Source organism: Nymphalis io, chromosome 11, assembly GCF_905147045.1.
Source record: "Nymphalis io chromosome 11, ilAglIoxx1.1, whole genome shotgun sequence".
In the NCBI taxonomy this organism is placed as follows: domain Eukaryota; kingdom Metazoa; phylum Arthropoda; class Insecta; order Lepidoptera; family Nymphalidae; genus Nymphalis; species Nymphalis io.
In genome coordinates this window covers 1,703,033-1,728,944 of record NC_065898.1, presented here as the reverse complement: position 1 = coordinate 1,728,944, position 25,912 = coordinate 1,703,033, and the positions used below count along the sequence as shown (strand labels likewise).

At 36.1% G+C, this 25,912-nt stretch overlaps 3 protein-coding genes across 3 annotated transcripts in view; 1 reads left to right on the top strand and 2 right to left on the bottom strand.

The window, feature by feature from the left end:
• Positions 1-1,312: 1,312 nt before the first annotated feature.
• On the top strand, positions 1,313-20,492 carry LOC126771604 (fatty-acid amide hydrolase 2-like). The gene is made up of 13 exons (XM_050491584.1): positions 1,313-1,331; positions 1,448-1,507; positions 1,711-1,977; positions 5,016-5,142; positions 5,715-5,886; positions 15,300-15,424; positions 16,132-16,221; positions 16,538-16,683; positions 16,930-17,012; positions 17,533-17,719; positions 18,215-18,337; positions 19,599-19,733; positions 20,015-20,492. Exons 2-13 carry the CDS (start codon positions 1,463-1,465, stop codon positions 20,159-20,161), a joined length of 1,647 nt encoding a protein of 548 aa, XP_050347541.1. The 5' UTR covers positions 1,313-1,331; positions 1,448-1,462; the 3' UTR covers positions 20,162-20,492.
• Positions 10,653-12,195, bottom strand: LOC126771649 (uncharacterized). The gene has a single exon (XM_050491654.1). The coding sequence runs from the start codon at positions 11,690-11,692 to the stop codon at positions 10,784-10,786; it is 909 nt and encodes a 302-aa protein (XP_050347611.1). The 5' UTR covers positions 11,693-12,195; the 3' UTR covers positions 10,653-10,783.
• A 448-nt stretch (positions 20,493-20,940) lies between the features above and the next one.
• The window catches only part of LOC126771631 (S-adenosylmethionine decarboxylase proenzyme), a 32,624-nt gene continuing 27,652 nt past the window's right edge, over positions 20,941-25,912 (bottom strand). The window contains exons 4-8 of the mRNA XM_050491629.1: positions 22,740-22,836; positions 22,138-22,298; positions 21,800-21,892; positions 21,251-21,406; positions 20,941-21,140 (exon numbers count right to left, since the gene is read on the bottom strand). Of these exons, the coding sequence (XP_050347586.1) occupies positions 21,003-21,140; positions 21,251-21,406; positions 21,800-21,892; positions 22,138-22,298; positions 22,740-22,836 (645 nt within the window). The 3' untranslated portion in view covers positions 20,941-21,002. The remainder of the gene's footprint in view (positions 21,141-21,250; positions 21,407-21,799; positions 21,893-22,137; positions 22,299-22,739; positions 22,837-25,912) is intronic.

Here is a 25,912-nt window from a genome sequence, read left to right as displayed (position 1 = left end):
GCCGGTGACATTCTTAGTTGACAGTTATAATAAATGCGGGTTCCGTAACAGCCTGTGAATGTCCCACTGCTGGGCTAAAGGCCTCCGCACCTCTTTTTGAGGAGAAGGTTTGGAGCTTATTCCACCACGCTGCTCCAATGCGGGTTGGTGGAATACACATGTGGCAGAATTTCAGTGAAATTAGACACATGCAGGTTTCCTCACGATGTTTTCCTTCACCGTCAAGCACGAGATGAATTATAATCACAAATTAAGCACATGAAAATTCAGTGGTGCTTGCCCGGGTTTGAACCCACGATCATCGGTTAAGATTCACGCGTTCAGACCACTAGGCCATCTCGGCTTAAATGCGGGTTGCTAGATGATAATGATGTCCTCTTGACCGATTTCGGCCACAGCGGTTAATCTAAAAAAAGATTAACCAACTGCGCAGTACATATTATAGTGCACAAATTTGTGCGCAAACACAGGTGCACTCTTCCATCACTCTCATAATCCGTTCGGGCAGCAATCCGACATGACCGGTGAGAGTTCAGGGGCCGAATTTTACTAACTTATAACAATTACGATACGTTCCCGATTCAATTCCGATCCAACTTTGAATCATCTGTGTTTATTCGAATCGGAACTGAACCGATAATATATTAACATATACCGCTATGTCAAAATCAAACGTAATTGTTAACTTTCATTGCAATGTTCGATAATTAAATTAAAGAATTCCTATTTTTTAATATATAAAACGCAAAAACGGCAACGATCACGCTTCGATTCGATTGCGATAAAGTAACAATTTGTTAGTAGAAATGGCCCTCAGGCATGGATGTGTATACACTTCCAGACTCCGGGCTGATACTGCGAATTATATAAATAAATACAAATATAGCTGCATTACACAGTTTTTTTTTTCGAAAGAAAATTTTAATATGTAATGCACCTACAAGTAATATACCTATTTATTAGGTAAAATTACATTACAGTACATTAAAATTTGACTATTTAAGAAAAGATAACTACAGCGAAAATCAATCAAAAACACAGTTATAATGGCTTAATGTTTACGTTATAGCTTATTACAGCTACGCAATTATTTTTATAAATATTCTCATAAAATATTTTTATATTATTTAATCTATAATATATTTTAGAATTTATAAAACAATATTTTTAATATGTATTTTTAATTTTTAAATTCCTAGTTCAAGCATAACTATAATCGTCTGTGCAGTCGTATTTTAAGTGCTGGTAGCTCTGACTTTCACAAAACGTCAGAGCTCAGAAATCATATGTAATGTCATTTATTCGTAGTGATTTGTGAATTAGGTAGGTAGGTACGTACTGCATTTTAGTTTCATAAAATTATATGTTAAGTATTGTCGTTAGTGAACAACAGTAAAATATAAGCTCAGTCATTTTTATGTTCGTTTAATATTTTAATTTTATACAGTGAACTATATTAGTGATGGCCACTGAAAAAAGCAGTACTTCTAAAAAGGATAAAACAGAAGTAGGTATTTTAAAAAAAATTACGACCAATTATTTAACGGTTATTATTCAAATTTAAATAATTATTATTCTATAATTAATTAATAAAATAATTTAATTGGCACTTTTTTACTCAGTTCTTTTGTTCTCTTTTTAAGTTTAAATTGTTTTATTATTATCACAAAGACAAACAGATTAAGATTCACCTAAAACGATTATTTTCAGAGACGCAAATCCAAAACAAACAGAATATGCAAGGATGTGATGATAAATTTATTAAAAAAAATGTTTTTCTTATTTCGTTATTACTTGGAACAGTTTATTGATTTTCTATTCTCTTTATACTGGGATGGTAAACGGCATGCACTGCCCGAATTGAGCAAGGAACATGCCATACTTATGGAGAGTGCTGTAACATTGGCAGAAAAAATAAGGAAAAAGGAATTAAAGTCGGAGGATCTCGTGACTGCATGTATTGAAAGAATTAAACTGGTTTGTAACTTTCCGTTAATTGTAAGTCATTGGAATATATAATATGTAGATAAATTACACATCGGAACATATTTTTAAATGTTTTTTAAAATTATACTAATTTGTTTAGTGTATAAATTTCTATCTAGGCTCTTTATTAATATTTATTTATAATAAATACAAATAATATCCAATCTAATATTTTATTAAAATTTTGACTATGAAATAAATATTTTATAAATGCATCTTTTATGAGATCATTAACTATATCTTTTATAGATCAGATCATTGAACATTTATGTGTTATATTTGTTATATAGTAGCAAGTTATATTAAACTCCAATAAATATCTTATCTGTATTTAATATAAAGCCAAGGATCAAAATAAAATAATCGACTAATGAAAAACAAATAATAAAATTGATTAATTACTATCAACACTTATAACTATAATGAAACATTAAACAAGAACTTGTACAGAAAGAGACAGGCCGGTTGGCGTGGTCGGTACATGCCTTTCACGTCAAACATGGGTTCAATTCCCACCCAGAAGGTATTTGTGTGCATGAACATGTCTGTTTGTCCCGAGTCTGGCTGTAATTATCTATATAAGTATGTATTTACAAAAGAAAAGTAGTATATGTAGTATATCAGTTGTCTGATTTCCATAGCACAAGCTCGGCTTAGTTTGGGATCAGATGGCTGTGTGTGAATGTTGTACCAGGATATTACATAGTTATCAATGTTCAATTCTACCAATGTTGGCAATGAAATGCATATATTTAAAATTAACACAAATTAAATTCATAACTAGTGAAACAGAAGGTGAGCCAGGATAGCGAAAGAAGTGTTGTGTGGTTTGTAACAATGAACTAATTATAATTGCTCATTGTAAATACATCGCTATTTATACCAAAGTCTAATCATTTTTAATGTTGGTAGTTGTAAAAAAAAAAATATCACGAAGTTAAATAACATTGAAACAAAATTTATAATCAACTTAAATAAATATTAGGTTTTTCTAAATTATATACGCGTTTGTCATAGCGTTGAGTTTAACACTAGTATTCACGCTCGCGTGTGAGGGGAAGGAATAATTCCCGTGTCATGTGTGAACTACCCTCTTCTTTTCTGTACTCTTAATACCGTGTATGCAATATTTAATGACAAACGATACAAACAAACGCACTTTCGCATTTATGTAGTTACTTCATCTATCGTTTAGTATTACGAATAATATAATGCATGAACATGTCTGTTTATCCTGAGTCTGGGTGTAATTATCCATATAAGTATTTATTTACAAAAGAAAAGTAGTATATGTAGTATATCGGTTGTTTGGTTTCCATAGCACAAGCTCGGCTTAGTTTAGGATTAGATGGCTGTGTGTGAATAATGTCCCAGGATACTATTATTATAAATCTCTCAGGATATAAATTGCACAAACAACCCTTTTACTGGACAAAGATCGTATTGATATTGGTTGTATTACCGCAGAATTAAATGCCATATTGTTTTGTGAAACTAACCGAGTAAAGTCACTTCGGTTAACATTATTTTTTTTACTCTTGAAGCTATAGAGTTGATTCTGTTTGCTTCTGAATACTTAAATAAATAACCATGATTTAAATTTCTCGGCTTAGTAAATCTATATGCCGACCAATAACAAAAGATGTAATAGTTTTGGTTTTATGAAATAAGTCATTACTTATGTATATATGTACCTTTATTTCTAATACAAATAATAAACAATGGATTTATATAATGATAAGATAATTACTGCAATTTGATACATATGTTACTGACTTGACTGCATATTTGCAATATATTCTTAATTATTAAAATATTTTCATTGACTGTATGTCGTTGGTTCGTTAAAAATATAAATTAATAGATTCCTTGTCTTGTTAAAACTTGTGGGCTTTATGAAATGCAAAATAGTTCAATTATTACACTTAATAATTATTTATAATAGACAGCGTAACGCGGTGCCAGGAATTCTTAAAACGAATGTGCTCCTATGGTGCGTCCTACCCTTTTTTTACCGTGAAATGGCGCGTCCTACCCACTTTATACAAAAATAATCGGAAGTCAGCTTATGAACTAATAAATTATGGTTTACAACGTAATTTAATAATATGATGATTAACGAAATTATAAATAATGAATTATAGGTATAATAAGATATATGTAAATAAATCATCGAGATGAATATCATTGCGAGTAGTTATTATACGCTACAACAGCTAGGCGCCTATGTGATACTTGTTAACACTTGTACCTGGATTTTAATCCAGAACCTCGGTCTCTTTAGTCTTTTAAACAGGCACTCCACCAATGTATGTATCACATACACTGGTTACACTCATATATATATGCCGACGTCCGACGCCCGCTTCCTTGGCCGCTTCGTCACCAGCCACCGTCTTATTTATTCACCCATTGTCCTGCCCAGTCCCACATTTTTTGTAGTCCCCATAACTCAAAAATTTTACAATCAACGTCAATCATTCGTGCGGATATAAACCTTAAAAATTAAAATCGCACGTTACGATATATCATTCCTGAGTTTGTCGTAGTTGTTTTATTTTAGCAAGATAGCTTTTATATTTTTACTATGTATGCACTGCAAGGCGTCGATAAGCAACGAAGATAATGGTACGATTTCATCGGATCGGTTATTGTTGCACTCCTTTGTCTTAATATGTACATATAAAGTTTATCGTTTTATCATATGAAGATACCGACATTATATTTGCGGTCTCTTGGTTTCGATATTCGTTCTTGATATTCCTCTCCATAGCCGCAACAGTACTCGATATTTATTTTCGATATTTTCAATAATTATAAGTATTCCAATAGTACCTACTAGGATGAGGGGGGGGGGACATCATGAGAAAACCCAAATATGTACCCATCAATTCGCATTAAGAAATACGCTCAAAAATTCTCCAAAAAAAAAGGAAGGAGGCGTGTCCAGCGTTGAGACATTTACAGGGTTACATACTAAGATTACGTATAGCGATTGACCGGCCAATATAGTTAGCCATAAATTTCAGGTAAATCCAATCCTTAACGCAGTCACAGATGAGAGATATGAAGAAGCGCTTGAAGACGCTCAAGAGGTTGACAAGATGATTGAAAACGGAATGTCCGAAGAGGAATTCGAAAAGAAACCATTCCTAGGTGATTATAGTTTAATTGTTATCATCATAATATTTCATTTTTGGAAGCCTTTTGGAATTGAATCTACTATACTCGTTAAAAGTCGCGATTAGACAAATAAATATTTCTTTGTTCGGATTTTTGATATGAATTTGTAAAAATACGTAATGAACATCATCTTAAAGGCAAATAATTTGCCTTTAAAAAAAAAAAAATTGCCCCTATACAAACGTCACATTTAATATTATTGCGTTATTTATGGCATTTTATATTCTAATTGTAATCTCCGTAGTACCGTAGTAGTACCATAGTCAAAGTTTTTATAAAGCCATACCTTGGTCACTGGGAATTTTCTTTTTGGTTATAGTAAATTATTTTAATATGAAAAATAAATGAGTGATAATACTGTGCGCGTATAAGAAAATAGGAATATTGAGCTCAGTGTGATGAGTTCAGCTTTTTTTTTTTTTTTTTAATTTTCCATGTTCTGTTTCTACCTTCGTCCATAGTGAACGGTTGCCATATTTATTGACTTTTTTTGTTCAAGACTACCAATGATAAATGAATATTCAACAAAGTATATGTTACTCTAGGCGTTCCCTTCACTGCCAAGGAAAGTCACGCTGTTAGCGGTATGTTACACACTCTCGGAATACGGGCGCGTATATCAGTCCGTGCGAACGAAGACGCGGAGTGCGTGCGTCTCATGCGAGCCGCCGGCGCTATACCGGTCGCTGTCACCAATGTGCCTGAGATTAACAAATGGTAAGTAATTTTTTTCTCTCTTTTGAGAGAAAGGTTTGGAGCTCCTCCCGCCACGCTGCTCCAATGCGGGTTGGTGGTTACACAAGTGACAGATTTTCCTCACTATATTTACCTTCACCGCCAAGGACGAGATGAATTTTATAAATACATGAAAATTCAGTGGTGCTCCGTGCTTGAACCTGCAATCTTCGGTTAAGATGGGCCATCTCGGCTCGATAGTACGCTAAAACAAATAATTAACACAAGATGAAGTTTTTAGAAAACTTCTCAAGATTTGCGTTCACAATGATGTTTTGCATTAAGATAAATGAAATTATCATAAAGAGCGTTAAATTAATTTGTACCGCGTTATGACGTCAGACAAATTTGGCCTTTACCGATTCGATCTACATTTATATATTGTATAAATGTAGATCGAATCGGTAAAGGCCAATATATCTATATAAAGGCAATTATATATCGTATGGTGTTACGTAGTCTCATTATCTCTGCTTTTTTAGCTTGATATGTTGATACTTTTAGTGCAAAAGGTCGTAAGTGGAAGGTGTGTTCCGTATATATCTTATAGATATACCGTAACCGTACCGTAACAGCCTGTGAATGTCCCACTGCTGGGCTAAAGGCCTCTTCTCCTATTTTTGAGGAGAAGGTTTGGAGCTTATTCCACCACGCTGCTCCAATGCGGATTGGTGGAATACACGTGACAGAATTTTAGTGAAATTAGACACATGCAGGTTTCCTCACGGTGTTTTCCTTCACCGTATAGCAATATATATATATATGAGTTATAAGAGTAAGAAATAAAGTACGGATTGAGCTGTTAATTACCGAACGTGTAAAACGTTTGAACCAATCCTGTCGACAGTGCTAACGAACAGTAGCTGTCCTTTTCTCGCAAATAATTTTAATATTTAATTACTTAAAAAATTAACGACAATATTTGAAATTGTATTTTCCTTGTAATATCTTTTTAAATATGTAAATATTTAACACTCCGTTTCTTTTAAGGATATCCTAAACAGTTAGAAGGTACAAAGTACAAGGTCGTTGAACTGAACACAATCTGAGTTCAAAACGAAGCATCGAAGCGATTTTCGATTTCGTTTATATAAAAGTCAAAATATATTACAGTATTCATCACGTGATTGACAATTGATGTAATTGAATAATTTTGGAAATTACATCCAGTGTGCATCGTGAGAATTTTTTTTTTAATTAATCGATAGCGTTGGCCTAAATTGCAAAATGTATGAACTGAAAACTCTGAAAACTGAAATTGACGTCAACGCTATCGAATTATTAAAAAAACACTCGCACTGTCCGTAATGTATTCGATTTATCACGTGAACAATTGACTCCGTTTTCTATAGATTATATATCGGAGAATGTGATCAGGAATTATTTAATTCCGCCCGCCCTTTTTTACCATCGGCCAAGCAAAAGCGACCAAAGCGCCCTAGGTACGAGGCGCTTCGAATCTACATATACGGCAGTTCATATAGAGGAGGCGAGCTAGGAGCGTAGGTTACTTACCTAAAAAACATCACATAAATACTCTAAAACTCGTTATAAGTTACTTACGCACTCGTAATTAACCATAAATAATTAACAATATAATACGTAAATTAAATTAAAGATGCGTATCATAACATACGCAACTGACCATACGTATATAAAAAAATTTAAACTTTATTCAAAGAGGCCTTTACATCGATCGTCGATCAAAAAACAAAAGCTACTAAACTACAACTAGTAGCTACTTGTAAGAAAAGTGTATGTCTTCATACAATATCTTTCATCGCGAAGACGCTTTGAGAACACTGGGAAAGAGGGCACAAATGGCGAAAGGAGATTCTGGATTGAGGTCTAAAAATGGCGATCGATAATAGATACGACCGGATTATGATAAGAATGACCGAATACCATCCAGAACAACGGAATTCATAATCCCACTAAGACAACTACGAAGCCAGCTGGTACACGTTCCAAATCATGAAGTAGACATCTGGACTCTGCCGTCTGTTATGTGAAATTTTTTTTTTTTTAATCCTGAAACATAGATTGTCATGTTTGGTAACAAAATGCCGGGGTAATAAAATAAGATTAATATAAATTAAAGATAAAATATACGAAACGTCTTTGGCAATACAAGTACACAAAAAAAATACAATATCTTAAACAAATGTGATTGTACGCATTGTAACCTCGCTCAAAAACATATTTCGTAATTGTTACGCAATGTTCGCGCGTAATCAAAGGGTAGGCAGACTTTATACATACTCTTAATAAACACATGTAAAATATACACAATATTCGCTTTATTTATATTGTATATAAAGATCACATTACGTAGGGTTGTCACCTTAAAGCTAAGTCGTAAAAAATATTTAAAAAAAAATTGTTAACAAATTCGTGCCCTACACACTCATTTTCAACGACGTAATAATTTATATGCCATTGTTGGCAGAACATTGTATAGAAGGTGGATTACCAGGGTGGCGGCGAAAATGACGATACGTTATATAAGAAAACACTTGTAATGCTCGTTACAACGGTTACAATACCAATGCCCGATATATTTAAAACTGGCGGTATTTATACAAAAACATCTTGACCTAATTTAATACTAAATTTACAAACTTAAAAGATAATATTAAACATTGTTTATCTTAATTATTCTAATGATTATTTACGGACAAATATTATTTAATAATACAGGATTATGTAACATTAAATATTAAAGATTAATATATTACACCGGAAGTTGATAAGCAGCAGATAACCTAGCTAGATCAGTAAAATAAGATTCTAGTAGCTTAATCCTTACATTATACATAATAAAACAAAATTATTATAGCATTGATTAATCGACATAATTTGAGAAATTATAAATAAACAATAAGCACTATTTATTAATTGCGCCGGAAGCTGACAAGCAGAAGGCGCCATTAATAAATAGAATAATATATAATAAAATGTTCCAAGTATAAACAAATATGAATCAACTATTTATTTGATTATGAAATTTCTAATTAAATTGTTAAACAGAAGTTCTATACTTATAAATAATCATCAAGATGTACCCGAACTAGCCGTATATGTAGGACCGGAAGTATTAATTGATAACATTCGGCCATCCTGTGTATGCCGTGTCCCACGGCGATCAGCGCTGCTATTGGCGCCTGGTTTGTCGCTGCTGTACGGCACCTGAAGTTGACATGTCTAAGCCGTAATTAAATCTTGTATTATCTAATTTAAGTATACAACTTTTATTTATCCTAGATAACACAACTTTTATTGGTCCTCCTTCACACAGTTTTTATTTACCCTATATCACACAGCTTTTATTTGATCTACATCACACAGCTTCAATTTGTCCTACATCACACAGCTTTTATTTGTCCTACATCACACAGCTTTTATTTGTCCTACATCACACAGCTTTTATTTGTCCTACATCACACAGCTTTTATTTGTCCTACATCACACAGCTTTTATTTGTCCTACATCACACAGCTATTATTTGTCCTACATCACACAGCTTTTATTTGTCCTACATCACACAGCTTTACTTTATCCTACATCACACAGCTTTTATTTGTTCTACATCACACAGCTTTTATTTGTTCTACATCACACAGCTTCAATTTATCCTATATGGGTCCGTTCACACAGACCGGCTCGGAGAGCATCGGCCTGCTTTTTTCTTTTCACACAGACCGGGTCGTATACGCTTGGAATTGGCCGGAGCGGAGCCGCCAACTATTTCACATCGACCGGCTGGAAGAGATCTGAAAGCGGGTGCGAGCGAGAAAGAGCACGCAAGCGGAGCCGGTCGGCTCCTTTTATTACTTCACACGAAGCGCGTTCAGGCATTTTTAATGACAAAAAAGGTGCAAATGCAAAAATAAACTTTACTACAATCACTCAAAACACTGTTTCCAACGTGATAAAAATCTGCTCTCCTCTCCGAGCCGGTCTGTGTGAACGGACCCTATATCTTTTTTTTTTTTTTTTATTACACAGCACCCGGCTTTTATTTAATGTAATTTATAAAATCTCTATCCTAAAGTAGTTCGATTTTTTTTTTATCGGATAATTGATAGAAAGAATGGATAAATATTTTGTATAACAGTTTATTTTTCTCAATACAATATTTGTTCTGCAAAAGTTTTGTTCTATAAATCTCATAACTTTCTAAACTGTCATGTTTATCAGTAACAATTTCCGCGCGTGCTATTAGTCTATTCGGTTGCCATTCAATAACTTCGTTTCCGATATTAATTATTTTTAAAAAGCAATCTTTCGACCTTACAAGTCCCCCTAAAATTACATAGGACATACAGCCTAACTCAACATATACAGAACTCACAAGATATGTTTCATTACTATTAGTATCGAGATAAACTTGCACCAAAGCAGCACTTTGTTGTGGTATTATACAACTGTGTCTCAAATACACTGGAAATTTTGTTATAAAGTCTGTATCACATAGTTTTATATCACTAAGAGTACTATTAAAAGTATCACTACTACCAATACCATACCAATAAATTTAACAGAACATACCATACCAATAAATTTAACAGAACTTTGTGATATAATTAAACTGATATTAGGTTGATTTATCATTGATTGTCCGTATATTAAATCTATATCAGCTATATCGTAATTGGTTAATTCTACGAATCCACTTAGAACAACATTGTCTATGTGAACATCCACGTGGGATGTTCCCAAAGAGGTCGAATGTGCAGCTCCAAAACCTCTCATTGTAACAACGGACGGCTGAATTTTTAATTTTAGCTTATCAGCATATGCCATAGTGAGAATATTTAATTTGCTGCCCGTATCTATGTATGCGATGAGACTACAACCATTAATTGCTACTACCTTTTTATACAAATCTATGTATGTTGTATGTTGTAAATAAAACATCACTTACTTTTTGGTGTGAAGAGCTGGCCGCATGCCAGCAGCTGGCAGACGTGTGACCCGGGCGATGGCACACCTCGCAGCGTGGCACCTTGCAGTCCTTTGCTTCATGACCTTCTCTTCGACAGGCGTAACATTTCTTCGGTTGAAAGTCACTCCCTCTTGCAATTGTAGCAACGGCGCCCGCTCTTCGCCATGTGGTAGTCGGTCGCGGATGGCTGGCTTCAATTTGTCTGTAGTTTTCCAATGACGACAAATACCCGTAGTATAGTTGCTGTGGTGTACTGCATTGGAAAGCTTTCGCGTTGGCTCTTATTTCCATGGGTAGACCGCGAATTATGCACGAAATTGCAGACTCGCCAATGATATTGCATTTTTTTAATAAGGAAACCTTCTCGTGGAAATATTTTGTCATAGTTTCCGTATTCGTTTTCTTTCTAGCAAGCATAGATTCAAGTAGATCCACAAAGTCAGTAGAACGTGGGAACGCGGTCCCTAAAGCGTCCTTCCACTCCATCCATGTGAGGTCATAGTCATCCAGATCGTCATACCAGTCTCTAGCCGACCCTCGAAGACGTATCTGCATGATGAACTGTCGATCTTTGTTGTCCCATCCGTACACGTCGCCCAATTGGTCGATCTTATGCAACCATCCCTTGACGTTGCTAGATTTTTCATCCGGTCGGAACGTTGGAATAACCTCCGCATCGGTTTGGGTGACACGCCGCTTCTTATATCGCCTGTGTTTCTCCAAGATCTCTTCGTCATCGGATGAAGAAAAAAAACTTGATGATTCGTCGCTGTCGAGTACAGCGTTCTCGCAGCGTCTCCTTTTCTTCGTACCAAGTCCGTCGATATATGGGCCAGACATTATCCCACTTCTGAAGTATAGAAGGTGGATTACCAGGGTGGCGGCGAAAATGACGATACGTTATATAAGAAAACACTTGTAATGCTCGTTACAACGGTTACAATACCAATGCCCGATATATTTAAAACTGGCGGTATTTATACAAAAACATCTTGACCTAATTTAATACTAAATTTACAAACTTAAAAGATAATATTAAACATTGTTTATCTTAATTATTCTAATGATTATTTACGGACAAATATTATTTAATAATACAGGATTATGTAACATTAAATATTAAAGATTAATATATTACACCGGAAGTTGATAAGCAGCAGATAACCTAGCTAGATCAGTAAAATAAGATTCTAGTAGCTTAATCCTTACATTATACATAATAAAACAAAATTATTATAGCATTGATTAATCGACATAATTTGAGAAAATATAAATAAACAATAAGCACTATTTATTAATTGCGCCGGAAGCTGACAAGCAGAAGGCGCCATTAATAAATAGAATAATATATAATAAAATGTTCCAAGTATAAACAAATATGAATCAACTATTTATTTGATTATGAAATTTCTAATTAAATTGTTAAACAGAAGTTCTATACTTATAAATAATCATCAAGATGTACCCGAACTAGCCGTATATGTAGGACCGGAAGTATTAATTGATAACAATTGGTTATGTATAATTATTATAACTGAAAATATACATTATTTTAAATATTGCTTTCAGTAGGTTATTCTGCTTACATAAATGTTCTTAAACGAACTCAAAACTCACCGCAGGAAACGGTCTTGAAATGTCAGATTGTTATATGCGACATAAGGGTTGGTAAATGTGTATCGACCATACTTTGTTTTCTTTGCCTCTGAGTACGAGAGAAATTATAAATACAAATTAATCACATCAAATTTTAATGGTGCCGCGGGTTTGAACCCTCAATCATCGGTTACAGTTCATATATTGGTGGTAGGGGTTTGTGCGAGCTCGTCTGGGTAGGTACCACTCGTCAGGTAATCTACCGCAAAACAGTACTTGGTAGTGTTGTGTTCCGGTTTGAAGGGTGAGTGAGCCAGTGTAATTACAGGCACAAGGGATATAACATCTTAGTTCCCAAGGTTGGTGGCGCATTGGCGATGTAAGTGATGGTTAACATTTCTTACAATGCCATTTTCTATGGGTGTTGGTGACTACTTACCATCAGGTGGCCCATATGCTCATCCGCGTACCTATTCTATTTGTAGTTTAGTACTGTAGTTGGTGATGGTTATATATATATATCATGGCTATCTACATTATAAAAGGCAAAGTAGAGCAGTATGACATTTTACAACAGAGATATTACAAAACGAATAATATATTTATTCGAAAAAATTATAACTCGTCGAGTGACAACCCTAGTGTGATATGGCCGTGACACAATCGGTCAATGTACGACTCGAGCGGCGTACCGTGCGCTTTGTAAACTGCAGCGCTTCTGAATATTTTAAAACGTATTAATTTTATTACTATCTTGTTAAATAATTGATGGCTAGACATAGCTTTTATTACTTTTGTTATATTTTATACTGTTGCACTTTACATTTCGTCTAGTCTACTCCAATCGAGGGAGTAGCGATAAACGATTTTTATATTTACATATTACATGAGATTTGCTAATATCTCTGCTATATTGTTTTGTAACAGCCTGTAATGTCCCACTGCTGGGCTAAGGCCTCCTCTCCTTTTTGAGGAGAAGGTTTGGAGCTTATTCCACCACGCTGCTCCAATGCGGGTTGGTAGAATACACATGTGGCAGAATTTCAATGAAATTAGACACATGCAGGTTTCCTCACGATGTTTTCCTTCACCGTCAAGCACGAGATGAATTATAAACACAAATTAAGCACATGAAAATCTCGGGCGATCTCTGCTATATTGTTTATTTATTGTTTCACACAATTTACAAATATTAAAATAAAAACTTTACGCGCATGTGATTATTAATCCTACACAACTCACTTTATATTATATAAGTAGGGTTGTCACCTTAAAGCTAAATCGTAAAAATGCATATTTAAATATGTGAACAAGTTTTTTTTTTATGTTGTAAGTAGGCGCACGGGCAAATGGGCTGCCTGATGTTAAGTGGTCCTCGCCCATAGACATGAAGTAGTCGGTGGCGATGTAAGAAGTATTTACCATTCCTTACATCGTCAATGTGCCACCAACCTTGGGAACGAAGATTTTATGTCCCTTGTGCCTGTTCCCAAGGTTGGTGATGTAACCGATGGTTAACATTTCTTACAATGCCAATGTCTATGTGCGTTGATGACCACTTACCATCAGGTGGCCCATATGCTCGTCCGCCTTCCTATTCTATAAAAAAAAATACACTGGCTTACTCATCGTTCAAACCGGAATACAATAATATAAAGCATTGCTGTTTGGCGGTAGAAGATCTGATGAGTGGGTGATACCTACCTAGACGCGCACAAAGCCCTACCACTTATACAATCTATTTATTATATTTGTTCTTTTTCCATATATAGTTTATAAAGTATGCAATTGGGGCTTTATCACATACAGTGATACTCCAGGTAAACTATATTTAGAACTAAGGTAGGAACAAAAATCGGACCTAGTGTATACTTACAATTATATAACTATACTTTATTTTGTACTACAAACAGTTCTTGATTATTAAATTATTGTATACAAGATACAACAATCCATTTAACTTATATCGACTTTAATTTGACTTATTCGATAGCAAAACAGCGATACAAAACGCAAACTTTTCATGATTCCGTAATGAATATCACAGAATATTCAAGATCTTGACCAATATTAGTCGTTTTCTTCGTCTTTATATCATAGGATATCAATTCCATCTCATATCAGAGTTGCTAAGTTGTCTTTAATTCTCCTGTGATTGGAATTGCCTGTAGTTGACCGGACTCGATCAGCCATGGCCATTTCAGCTGTATCATTTGGTGTAGCAAGTCACACTTGATCGATACGTATTTTGTATGTGTTACATCAAACATTGATTGATTGATTTCAACAACAACAAAATCGGACTAGGCTATCGAGGCCAGTCTAGGTCGATAGACTACTAGCTACGATGCCACAGACATACATATATACACGTTAAACTTCACAATTCTTAATTATATTGTCAATAGGATTTCTAACTTCAGTTATAGCAATTTTTTACTGTATGTAAATTATCAATTAATGTACATACATATATATGTAAATAGTTAAATTACTTTTTAAAGGGTACTGGGGGTCAGGGTTTAGTATTTTGCATAAATCCGTTTAGAAACGATGTTGAAATAATCGTCTACAAAATCAAAAATTTAATTCAATATTGAAGCATTACTCATTGATTTTCAAAAATCTACTACCGCTGTGGAAAGAGGCTCAGACCTGATAAGTATAGAAGCAAGTCTTCTCAGGTATGAGAAGTTTTGATAGAAACTCGGCGAGGTTTTTAATAATGAAATGAAAATATCAAAGCGATTTAAAGTACAAACTACTACTTGGTGCTATTACAAACAACATTCAATCGATCGTATCTTCTAAATTTAAAAAAATAGATAAAAAAAATAGAAACTGTTTTCAGGCAAGAAACACGCAACATGGTGTTTGGTCAGACCAACAATCCCTACAACACGGGGCACACTACGGGGGGCTCCAGTGGAGGGGAGGCGGCACTCGCGGCCGCTATCGCTAGTCCCATATCTTTATGTGAGTTACTTAATAATGGAGTCTGCAGACAAAATTACCGTATAGTAAGAGATAAAGAAAAGCCGAGATGGCCTAGTGGTAAGAACGCGTGAATCTTAACCGATGATCGTGGGTTCAAACCCGGGCAAGCACCACTGAATTTTCATGTGCTTAATTTGTGATTATAATTCATCTCGTGCTTGACGGTGAAGGAAAACATCGTGAGGAAACCTGCATGTGTCTAATTTCACTGAAATTCTGCCACATGTGTATTCCACCAACCCGCATTGGAGCAGCGTGGTGGAATAAGCTCTAAACCTTCTCCTCAAAAAGAGGTGCGGAGGCCTTTAGCCCAGCAGTGGGACATTCACAGGCTGTTACTGTACTGTACTGTACTGTAAGAGATAAAGGTACAGCCTGTAGGTGTCCTACTGCTGGATAATGGCCTTGTATCTTTTTGAGAAGAATGTTTATAGCTTTTAATGAAACACATGCAGACTTCCTCACGAGGGTCTCTTTAACCGCTGATCAGGAGATTCATTATCAACACTTTTATAACATAAAAAATTAACCCAAAAAAACGTCTTCTAACCACTCGATGATCTCGACAGGGAGTCATGAATTTAATAAGTACCTGCTAATATTTAATTAACATTTTTTTCTTTATATGTTTCTATTGTTTTCAGTATTCAAATATTTCCAAATAAATTTATTTATTTCAATCCTAGGTTCCGATATTGGTGGTTCAACTCGAATGCCGGCGTTCTTCTGCGGCTTATTCGCCCTTAATCCCACTGCTGGGCATACAAGTTTAAAAGGTATGATTACGACTTCGGTATTCTACTACTACTCGGTAGTATTGTCCACTCACCACTTATACTGCTCCACTCACCACATATACTGCTCCACTCACCACATATACTGCTCCACTCACCACATATACTGCTCCACTCACCACATATACTGCTCCAAAACAGAATACTTTATAGATATAAAATCGTAGTTCCCAATATTGGTAAGATTGTAAGGAATGGTTACTGATTGTTATACTGCCAATGTGCATGGCCGATGGTGATCACTTACCATCATGAACATTTGTTTTAGATTTCTTCAATAAGATGTTTTGTGTCGCAGGTTCAACTCTGCGCTCCGGTGCGGAGCCCACCATGGCATCAGTGGGCTTCGTCAGCAAACACTGCTCCGACCTCGCGCCGCTCACTGCGATCGTCGCAGACCAGCAAGCGCCTCTCCTGCAGCTGGACCGGGTTGTCCCTTTAAAGGTACGATGTATACGGAACAGGCTTTTAAGGACAGAGCTTTTGGATGCCTAGATGAATAGTTTGCATACATCTTCGAATCTTTGGTGGAGAAACAAAACACCGAATAGTGGCTCTGGAGTCACCTTCAGATATATATGTTCCATTATTTATTGGAACTGATTTAGTGCATATTATACAATTTCTAAAAAAAATGCTTAGTTTTTTAATGTTTTATTTTTTTATAACATTTTTGTTTCGATTTTCCAGGATATTCAAATCTACTACATGGAAACTATTAAGGATCTGCGTGTGAGTCCGATTTGCTCGGATTTGAGGAAGGCTATGAATAAGTTAGTATACATACATTGTTTATTAACGTACAAACGACGGGTATGACCTCGGTTGATGGACCAATAAAGCCATATTATACACATGGCTGTCTTTAACTTTGGAAATTAATAAATTTAGATCCCATGGTTAAGGAGAAACATTTTATTAATATTTCTCTCCGCTTCTTATTTCATTTGTAATTTTTTTATTGTTTCATTTGTGTTTTGCGTTTTCTTTCTTTTAATATTTGTCTTTATATTTTTTTTTAATTTAATATTGGAAACTATTGATGGTTCAATTTTATTAATATTTCTTATTTTATAATATTTAATATAAATATATCGGTTTGTTTCCAAAATTATTGTTGTAAATGCCTGTAACGGTATGAACAGTACAGTAACACAGTACTTGCCTGTTATCGTAATTTTCCGTTGTTAATTTTGTGAATATGCCGATGGCGTTTCTTATATAAATAAATAAAATAAACTGACTACTTTCCGCATGCGGCAGATAAAAGTATTATATTTGTGTATGACGCAGAGTGGTGTCGAACCTGTCGGCGCTGGCGACGTCGACGGATAGGGCTCCGAAGCCGTACTACCACGAGGGCTTCGACCACTGCTTCTCGCTGTGGAGGCACGCCATGACGCGCGAGGCGGAGAGATTCGCCCGCCTGCTCACGGACAACACGGGGGAGGCCGTGGGGCTCGTGGAGTTGGGGAAGAAGGTACGGGCGATATTTTCTCACAAAACAAGTTATTAAGTTTTTATTTTGAAACAAGAAATCGGGATAGGCGGCCTTATATGCAAACCACTAGATCAACGAGGAAGTTACACGCAATAATAGACGCACCAACATATCACAAAACATAATTACTATTAATAAACACTTAATTTAAATTTCTAAGAACTGCAGATAAAATTTTACTTCTGAAGATATATATTTATCTATTAAAGTATTCATTGAGAACATTCCAGTGAGCTGAAAGAAGTTGGTGAGGAGTTGGGAATCAATGATGTTGTATTATTGAAATCACAGCATACGAAAAGCGCTAATGATCTTCAAATAGCTAATAACTTCTCTAGATTATCTTTAATCATAGCTAAGAACATTGACTGACACACAGATACACAGGTTATACTTATAACACCTATTTTTAACATAATAAAAATATAACTGGATAACTCCGTGTCCACTGACATTTAAAAATTCGTATTCCAGGTCATAGGTCAGTCGGACTACACCGTGGCTGCGATACTCAAACTGCTTGACGACCAGGTGATGCCACCCGTGCCGGCGGAGTGGGCGGACAAGCTCACGGAGAGCCTGCGAGAGGATCTTACTGTATGCATTCGTTGTATATAATTTACTACCAAAAAAAAAGTGCTCACCAAATGTCTCACTATTCCAAGCTATGGGACCATGTCTTAAGGAGAAACTTTAGAGATTATTTCACATAATAATAATATCCTGGTACATTGTTCACACACGGCCATCTGATCCCATACTAAGCAAAGCTTGTACTGTGGAAAATAGCTAACTATATACTATACTACTTTTCTTTTGTAAATACATATTTATATATGTAGATAATTACACCCAGACTCGGGACAAACAGACATGTTCATGCACACAAATGTCTGTCCTGGGTGGGAATCGAATCCACGATCTGCGGCGTAAAAAGCAAGTATCTACCAACAACGCCAACCGGCCCGTCTAACATAACTGCTCCAATGCAAATTCATTCATTCTCCAATTTCATCTGACACATGCAGGTTTGCTCGTGTGTTTTTTCACAGCTGGACACATTAATTATAAACAAAACTTAAGAACACGTAAACATAATTTTGTTTAACCGGATCCTCTGATTAAGGTCCACATGTTCTATGGAAACGATTGATAAACACCATTGACCTTGAATTGATATTATGATATAACAATAGACTTATTCAAGTACTGAATAAGTTCTTATATGATCCAGTAACGAATGGTGTATTTTGTTATTTTTACACATAATTATAATTATTTATTAAAGACAGATTAAACGAAAATTATATTTATCAATGTATATGATGCTTAAAAGCAGCAACGAATGTCCTCAGTTTTATTCCTGTCCATAGTAACAACTTTAAAATGACGTACCTGTTATTTTGTATTCGTTGTATTCGTTGATGTTCATATAGGATATATAAATATGAATTGTAAATGATTATATAAGCCGAGACGGCCTAGTGGTTACAACGCGTGAATCTTAACCGATGATCGCGGGTTCAAACCCGGGCAAGCACCACTGAATTTTCATGTGCTAAATTGTGATTATAATTCATCCCGTGCTTGACGGTGAAGGAAAACATCGTGAGGAAACCTGCATGTGTCTGATTTCATTGAAATTCTGCCACACGTGTATTCTACTAACCCGCATTGGAGCAGCGTGGCGGAATAAGCTCCAAACCTTCTCCTCAAAATGGAGAGGAGGCCTTAGCCCAGCAGTGGAACATTAACAGGCTGTTACTGTAAATGATTATTACATTTAAAAAAATCTAATTAATCTTAAAAAGGGAAAGTGCTTGTGAGAGCGCACTCGAATAAAGTATGTGTCGTGCAGCGCGTGCTGGCGGGCGGCGCGCTGCTGTGTCCGCCGGCGCCGTCGCCCGCGCCGCCGCACGCCGCGCTGCTGCTCCGCCCGTACAACTTCTCGCTGTGGGGCATCTTCAACGTGCTGAAGTTTCCCGCTGTTCAGGTTGGGTTTGAGCTTTTTTTGACTAGATAATATTAAAATTTCAAGATCACATTTGAATGCTGCGTTTTTATGCGCGAATTTTCTAAGCAATTAAAATTTTTGTTTAAAAATATGTAATCGAGTCCTCCGGTCCTTATTAACTGGTCCCAGTTTAATTAAAGTCGTTCTAACTGGTTTTTAATATAAATAATAATATTAATGTAAGGAATATTGTACCCATTTTTTATTTATCTTTCATTCTGAGGTTCATGTGCGTCTAATCGATTTGAAATCATATTCAGGTTCCTCTGGGTCTAAACTCCGATGGCCTTCCCCTGGGTATCCAGGTGGTGGCGGCACCGCGACAGGAAGCTCTCTGCTTAGCTGTCGCCAAACATCTGGAGGAGCAATTCGGTGGCTTTGTTCCTCCTTGTAAAGTACCTAAATAAGGCTTCAACGGTTTTAAATTTTCAAGTGATTTTTTGATTTCTACGATGTAAATGAAGTGTCGTGTTATTTGATTATTAAATTCTGATATAATTTAGTTTATTTTTAAATTTATGTTTTATATAGAATGTCAGTTTATTTTTCCTAAGCGTCTCAAAATTAAATGACTGAAAAAGATAGACTGATCAAAAATTTTGTTTCCTAAAAGTTATCTATTTATAAAAGTATTATTTATTGTCGGTGATGGGTGTTGTAATTTTAAGAATATTTTTTATATGAAAATTTAAACGGTGCTAGATGAAGTATAAGTTTATAAACTTTGTAATAAAAGACATTTAAAATGAGAAGAAATCTTTTATTTGATTTAAAATCTCCGACAATCATGATCGCGCGCACCGTCCCCCCCCCCTCGCCCCGCCCCTCAGCGCCCCCGCCGGCCACGGCCCGACCGTCGCATTACGTCTAAACATTAATCACTTATCACTTTAGTAAATAGAATCATTAAACTGACATCTTATCCCCTAGCTACAAGCAGTAATCTATTGTAGAAATACTTCACTCTAGACATTTGATTAACTCTAATTTTGTACATTTATGTAAAATCGATTCCCATCACTCATGTAACAAGTATTCGCACGAAGTATTCTTCATAAATGCTCCCGTGGTACGTGTGTGCGTGGCTCAGCCGGCGCGGCAGCGGCACGCGAGCAGCGCGCGCGCCAGCACGCGCAGCAGCGCCGGGCGCGGCCGGGCCAGCGCGCGCGAGAGGTCGCGCGCCGGCGAGCGGCCGGGCCGGCGCGCCAGCGGCCGGGCCGGCTCCGGCGCGCGCGCGCCGCGGCGGGCTCAGCTCGGGAACTTGCAGTACAGCGCGTAGTGCAGCTCGTAGCCGGAGAAGCGGCAGTGCTGCGCGTCCTTCTGCGAGTACGCGCCGAGCGACGAGAACTTCTTCAGCTGGCGCGACGCGTCGGCGCCCGGCGAGTTCTGCGGGCGACCGATTATGTAGCGACGTGTCGTGGCGAGTCGGACACGCTGAATTATAGTATTCATTTATAGAAACCGATCCGATCTCCATATACGACAAGTGTACTCACGGGCGTGGCGAACACGGTGACGATGAACTTGTTGGGCCTGAAGGCGGCGAGCACGCGAGCCAGCAGCGCGTCGTAGCTGGCGGCCGACACGTTGGACTCGAACGAGACGTACGAGCACTGCGGCTCGGGCGTTATATGGATCGTCATGTAGCATCCCTGCGGAGCATCATCGGTCATATTATGGGATACATTCATTTTGTTTAATACATATATAAATTAACTTTAAGAGTTCAAATTTTGTATATGTAGTTTAACAGTCAATACTCGAATATCTCTAACGACAATGACTAAACTTTTTCACTTGAGTTTTAACTTTTAGTATTACTTTATGATTTCAGCGTTACCAATATTGAGAAGTTTATCTTAAAGATGTATCGACACCAACTTACTGATGGCAGTTCCAGATCGCTCTTCGTAAGCAAAGAGTAAACAGAGAGAAATTAATTAAAAATCTATTTAAGAAAGAAAAATATTACAAGATTTTTTATTCCATTCCATGACCTTGATAGTTTAGAAATGTATTATAAGTCTTGTTAATAATTTACTCACATCTTTAGCCACTCCGTTCATTGAATATCCACATGGATCGAACAGGTAATCGTCGATCACCATCCCCGGGATCAGTTTGTCGATTCCGGAAGCCTGGAACGATTAATACATGCTGATTAATCTATAGATATTTGTCTACGATTTATGGCATTTTGTCTCTGATACCGTTGACACAAACACACTCCTTTTTTTACAATATGTTCTAGAGAAAATGATTCATGCCGATTTTATAAAAAAAATAATGTTATCCTGTATCTAGAGATATCACTATTTGCCAGTTGAAATATTATTTTATGTATTTATTAATTCTGTTTTCAATTATTATTGTTGATACTCACCCTGGTAGCTTCAGCTGCGTTCGCGGAAGCGGCTCTGGTGAAGATGTCCATGACCGCGGGATCCAGGTCAGACATAAGGATCTCGATGGTCTGGTCAGGTTCCAAGGACTCGCACCCGATGCCAACATTTTGTTGCTCTTTCTCCAAAGCGTCGACTGTACCTATTAACCGATGTGTTACGTTAAGTCCATTGGAGTTGTGCAATTATAATATAAATGCTTTGTATTATTGAATGCCTCGTTGGTCTAGTGGCTAGCTAATAAGGTCTTAGGGCTTGAGGTACTCGGTTTAAATCTCTGGTCGCATTAATAAAAACTTATTAATGTCGAGAATTCGGAAGGTACACGACCAGCGACTTCAAGAGCTCCATGTTCTGAGGCAAAAGGTACAACTTGATAAATTGCAGACTCCGTGCTGCTACAGAGATATTCTAGTCAATGCTAATAGTATCTGATAATTATAGTTCACAAACAAATCGATACTAAATTTTGGCATAAGCTATTATATTATAGCTCAGTATTACCTGATTTTTAAAATTTTGAAATTAAAATCTTAAGCTTTTGTTAGTACAGGGATATTGCCATCAATATAATGTGACGTACCTTCCAGAGGTAGAAGCGTGTAGAGATACCAGCAGTCTTTCTCCGGGCCCATAATGTACGCGCGTCCGTCACCGAAGAATGAGTCCAGCAGTTCGACCTGAAAATAAGTGAATTCATAATATGTATTGGACTGTTTAATTTTGCGCATTATATTTGAAATTTTGTATAGAGAAAATAGTTTCTAAATCACGCTAACGTTTGGTTTACTCCAAAATACATAGTTCTCGATTGTTCAAATGGTATTTTAGGAACGTTTTTTTAATGCAGTTGCTAACTAAAAAAAATGCAAACAAATGTGTATACATGTTTTTAATATTACTTAACATAAGTGATATAAAACAAGAATTAAAATAAAAGAAAAATGATAAAATTCCTTTTAAAAAAGTTGTACCGCACCAAAAGTAACAATCTTACGTTGCAAATATTTTCCTAGTGGTTATATTTTTGCGAACCTCCTTATTATCATTGCATTTTTCATTAAAAAAGGATAGCCACTCTGTGTTATTACGGTCACTAATGTGTAATATTTCAGGTTTAGGTAGACGTGGAAAATATTAGTAAATCGCAGCTTCGATATTGTTTGAGGAATTCAAAGACTAAAAACCTGAATCTAGTACAGACTTAACTCATCCCGAATTTGATCCAAACATCGTCACAATAAAAACTACATCAAACTAAGTAAAGAAGGCTTTTTAACAAAGATTTATTAATATGTAAACGAATGGCTAAGTGGCTTGATGTAAGGCCGCAGACCAAGAAGTCCTGGGTTCAATTCCCAGGTCGGACCAATAAAAAGTCAGTGGGTTTTTCACTTGTGCACTATAATATCTCCTGCGTAGTTGGGTAATCTCTCTTGAGATTGGCCGCCGCGGCGGAAATCGATCTGGAGGACATTATTATTATATAATACTGTATTACACAATAATATCTTTGTTTATATATTTAATTGTTTTATTTCATGGAACGCAACCCGACGCTCGCATTTATTAGCCAACATTCCGAAGATTATGTTTATAACAACACATGTGCTTTGCGCTATAAATTATTAATTAAATAACATCTAGACAGTTCAATGTCTCAATCAAATGGTCCTGAACCTTATTCACCTACGAGTAAAATTTCTAAAGCACAATTACAAAAAAAAAACAATTACACGTTTTTGGACGTATGTTGAGTTATAAAATTTATTTACGACTAGCAGAGTACCAGCAGGGATATCCCCTAGAAATTTTCTAAGTATAAGAGTTTTCTACCTGCATTGCCTATATTTACACTACGGTCACGACATATTATGTGTGTACTATTTTTTTTAGTATAAGTAGGCGGACGAGCGAATGGGCCACCTGATGGTAAGTGGTCACCAACGCCCGTAGATATTAGCATTGTAAGAAATATTAACCATCGTTTATATCGCCACTGCGCCACCAACCTTGGAAACTAAGATTTTATGTCCCTTGTGCCTGTAATTACACTGGCTCACTCACCCTTCAAACCGGAACACAACAATATCAAGTATTGCTGTTTTGCGGAAGCATACCTGATGAGTGGGTGGTACCTACCCTTTGGTGGTACTTAACCTTTGAAACTAAGGCTCACTCACCCTCCAAATCGGAACACAACAATAAGGGCTTTCACAAAGTCCTACCACCAGTAAGTACTGCCCACATTTTTTTTCTGTCAAAGAACTATAAGATTCAAATTTGTGTCCAGATTTGAGAGTTAAAACTGAACAACTGTCTTTGTCATAAACGTAAGACTAACACCGATTTCAATGTTTCTTAAATCAGAAATGATAAATTGCCATACAAACGATATATATATTTTTTTAACGCTGGAAAAACGCGTTACGCGTTTTCCGCACGGGAACAGTGGGGAACAGTATGGGTATGTGGGGCTGACCGGTGTCAAGGCGCCGAGTGCGCCCCGAACCTCGGTGAGTTAATTAATAAAACTAATAACGTTATTATCTTCAGAATTATTTTAACTTGTAATTTCCATAATAAAATATACAAGGACAATCGGAAAAGTTACACACATTGTTAAACGTGTGTCATAACACATGCACATGGTTATATAAACATCGTATATACAATAGTTATATTAAGTTAAGAACATACGTACTTTCGAATCCAATTTATGATGTGAGAAAATATTAAAGATGCACACACACACATTCAAAGCGATCATTCATTAAGTATTTATTAATCGCCGCTTTTCAATGTGTTTGTTATGTATGTGTGTACGTTTATAAATGTAGAAGATAATGTCATTGAATAAGTTCGTATTCATTGATTAATTTAATTTATTATTTCAATTTCATTGTATATAATTGTCTATGTGTTACATTTAAGTAAAAGACCTACTTGTTGACATATTGTATAATCTACATTCCGAGGAGGTGATACTTTTATATTCAATTGAATTCTATAAAATTACGATATAAAATGGCTTACACGAGCCTATTTGAACCAAGGATTTTATTTAGCTCCACTGGAGTTATTCCGCCGGATTCCACTATAAGTTGGCAGATATCCTTGTACGTTACAAGCGAATACACTTAAGAATTTTTGACAGTTCAGAGGTCTTCTTTTTTAATTAAAAACCCCGACCAAAAGTAACGACAAACCACTTTAACTGATATTCCTGTGTCAAAATCACTTTACTTTGTAGCACAGTTTGTATCCGGTTTTTGGTTATAACATCAACTGACTTATTTAGAGTGCAAATCGACAGTTAACATACCTTACAAAACATTTCGTAAATCCGTAACAGCCTGTGAATGTCCCACTGCTGGGCTAAAGGCCTCCTCTCCTCTTTTTGAGGAGATGGTTTGGAGTTTATTCCACCACGCTGCTCCGGTGGTGGATGCGGGTTGGTGGAATACACATGTGGCAGAATTTCAGTGAAATGTTTTCCTTCACCGTAAAGCACGAGATGAATTATAATCACAAATTAAGCACATGAAAATTCAGTGGTGCTTGCCCGGGTTTGAACACACGATCATCGGTTAAGATTCACGCGTTCTTACCACTGGGCCATCTCCGCTTATTACAAAACACTACTTGAGAGTTATGTAACAAAATATTACTTGAGAGATATGCAAATTTCCTAACACTATAATATATTCATTCCTTTCAAAGCACGAGCTGAATTAAAAAACAGTTGAGAATTTG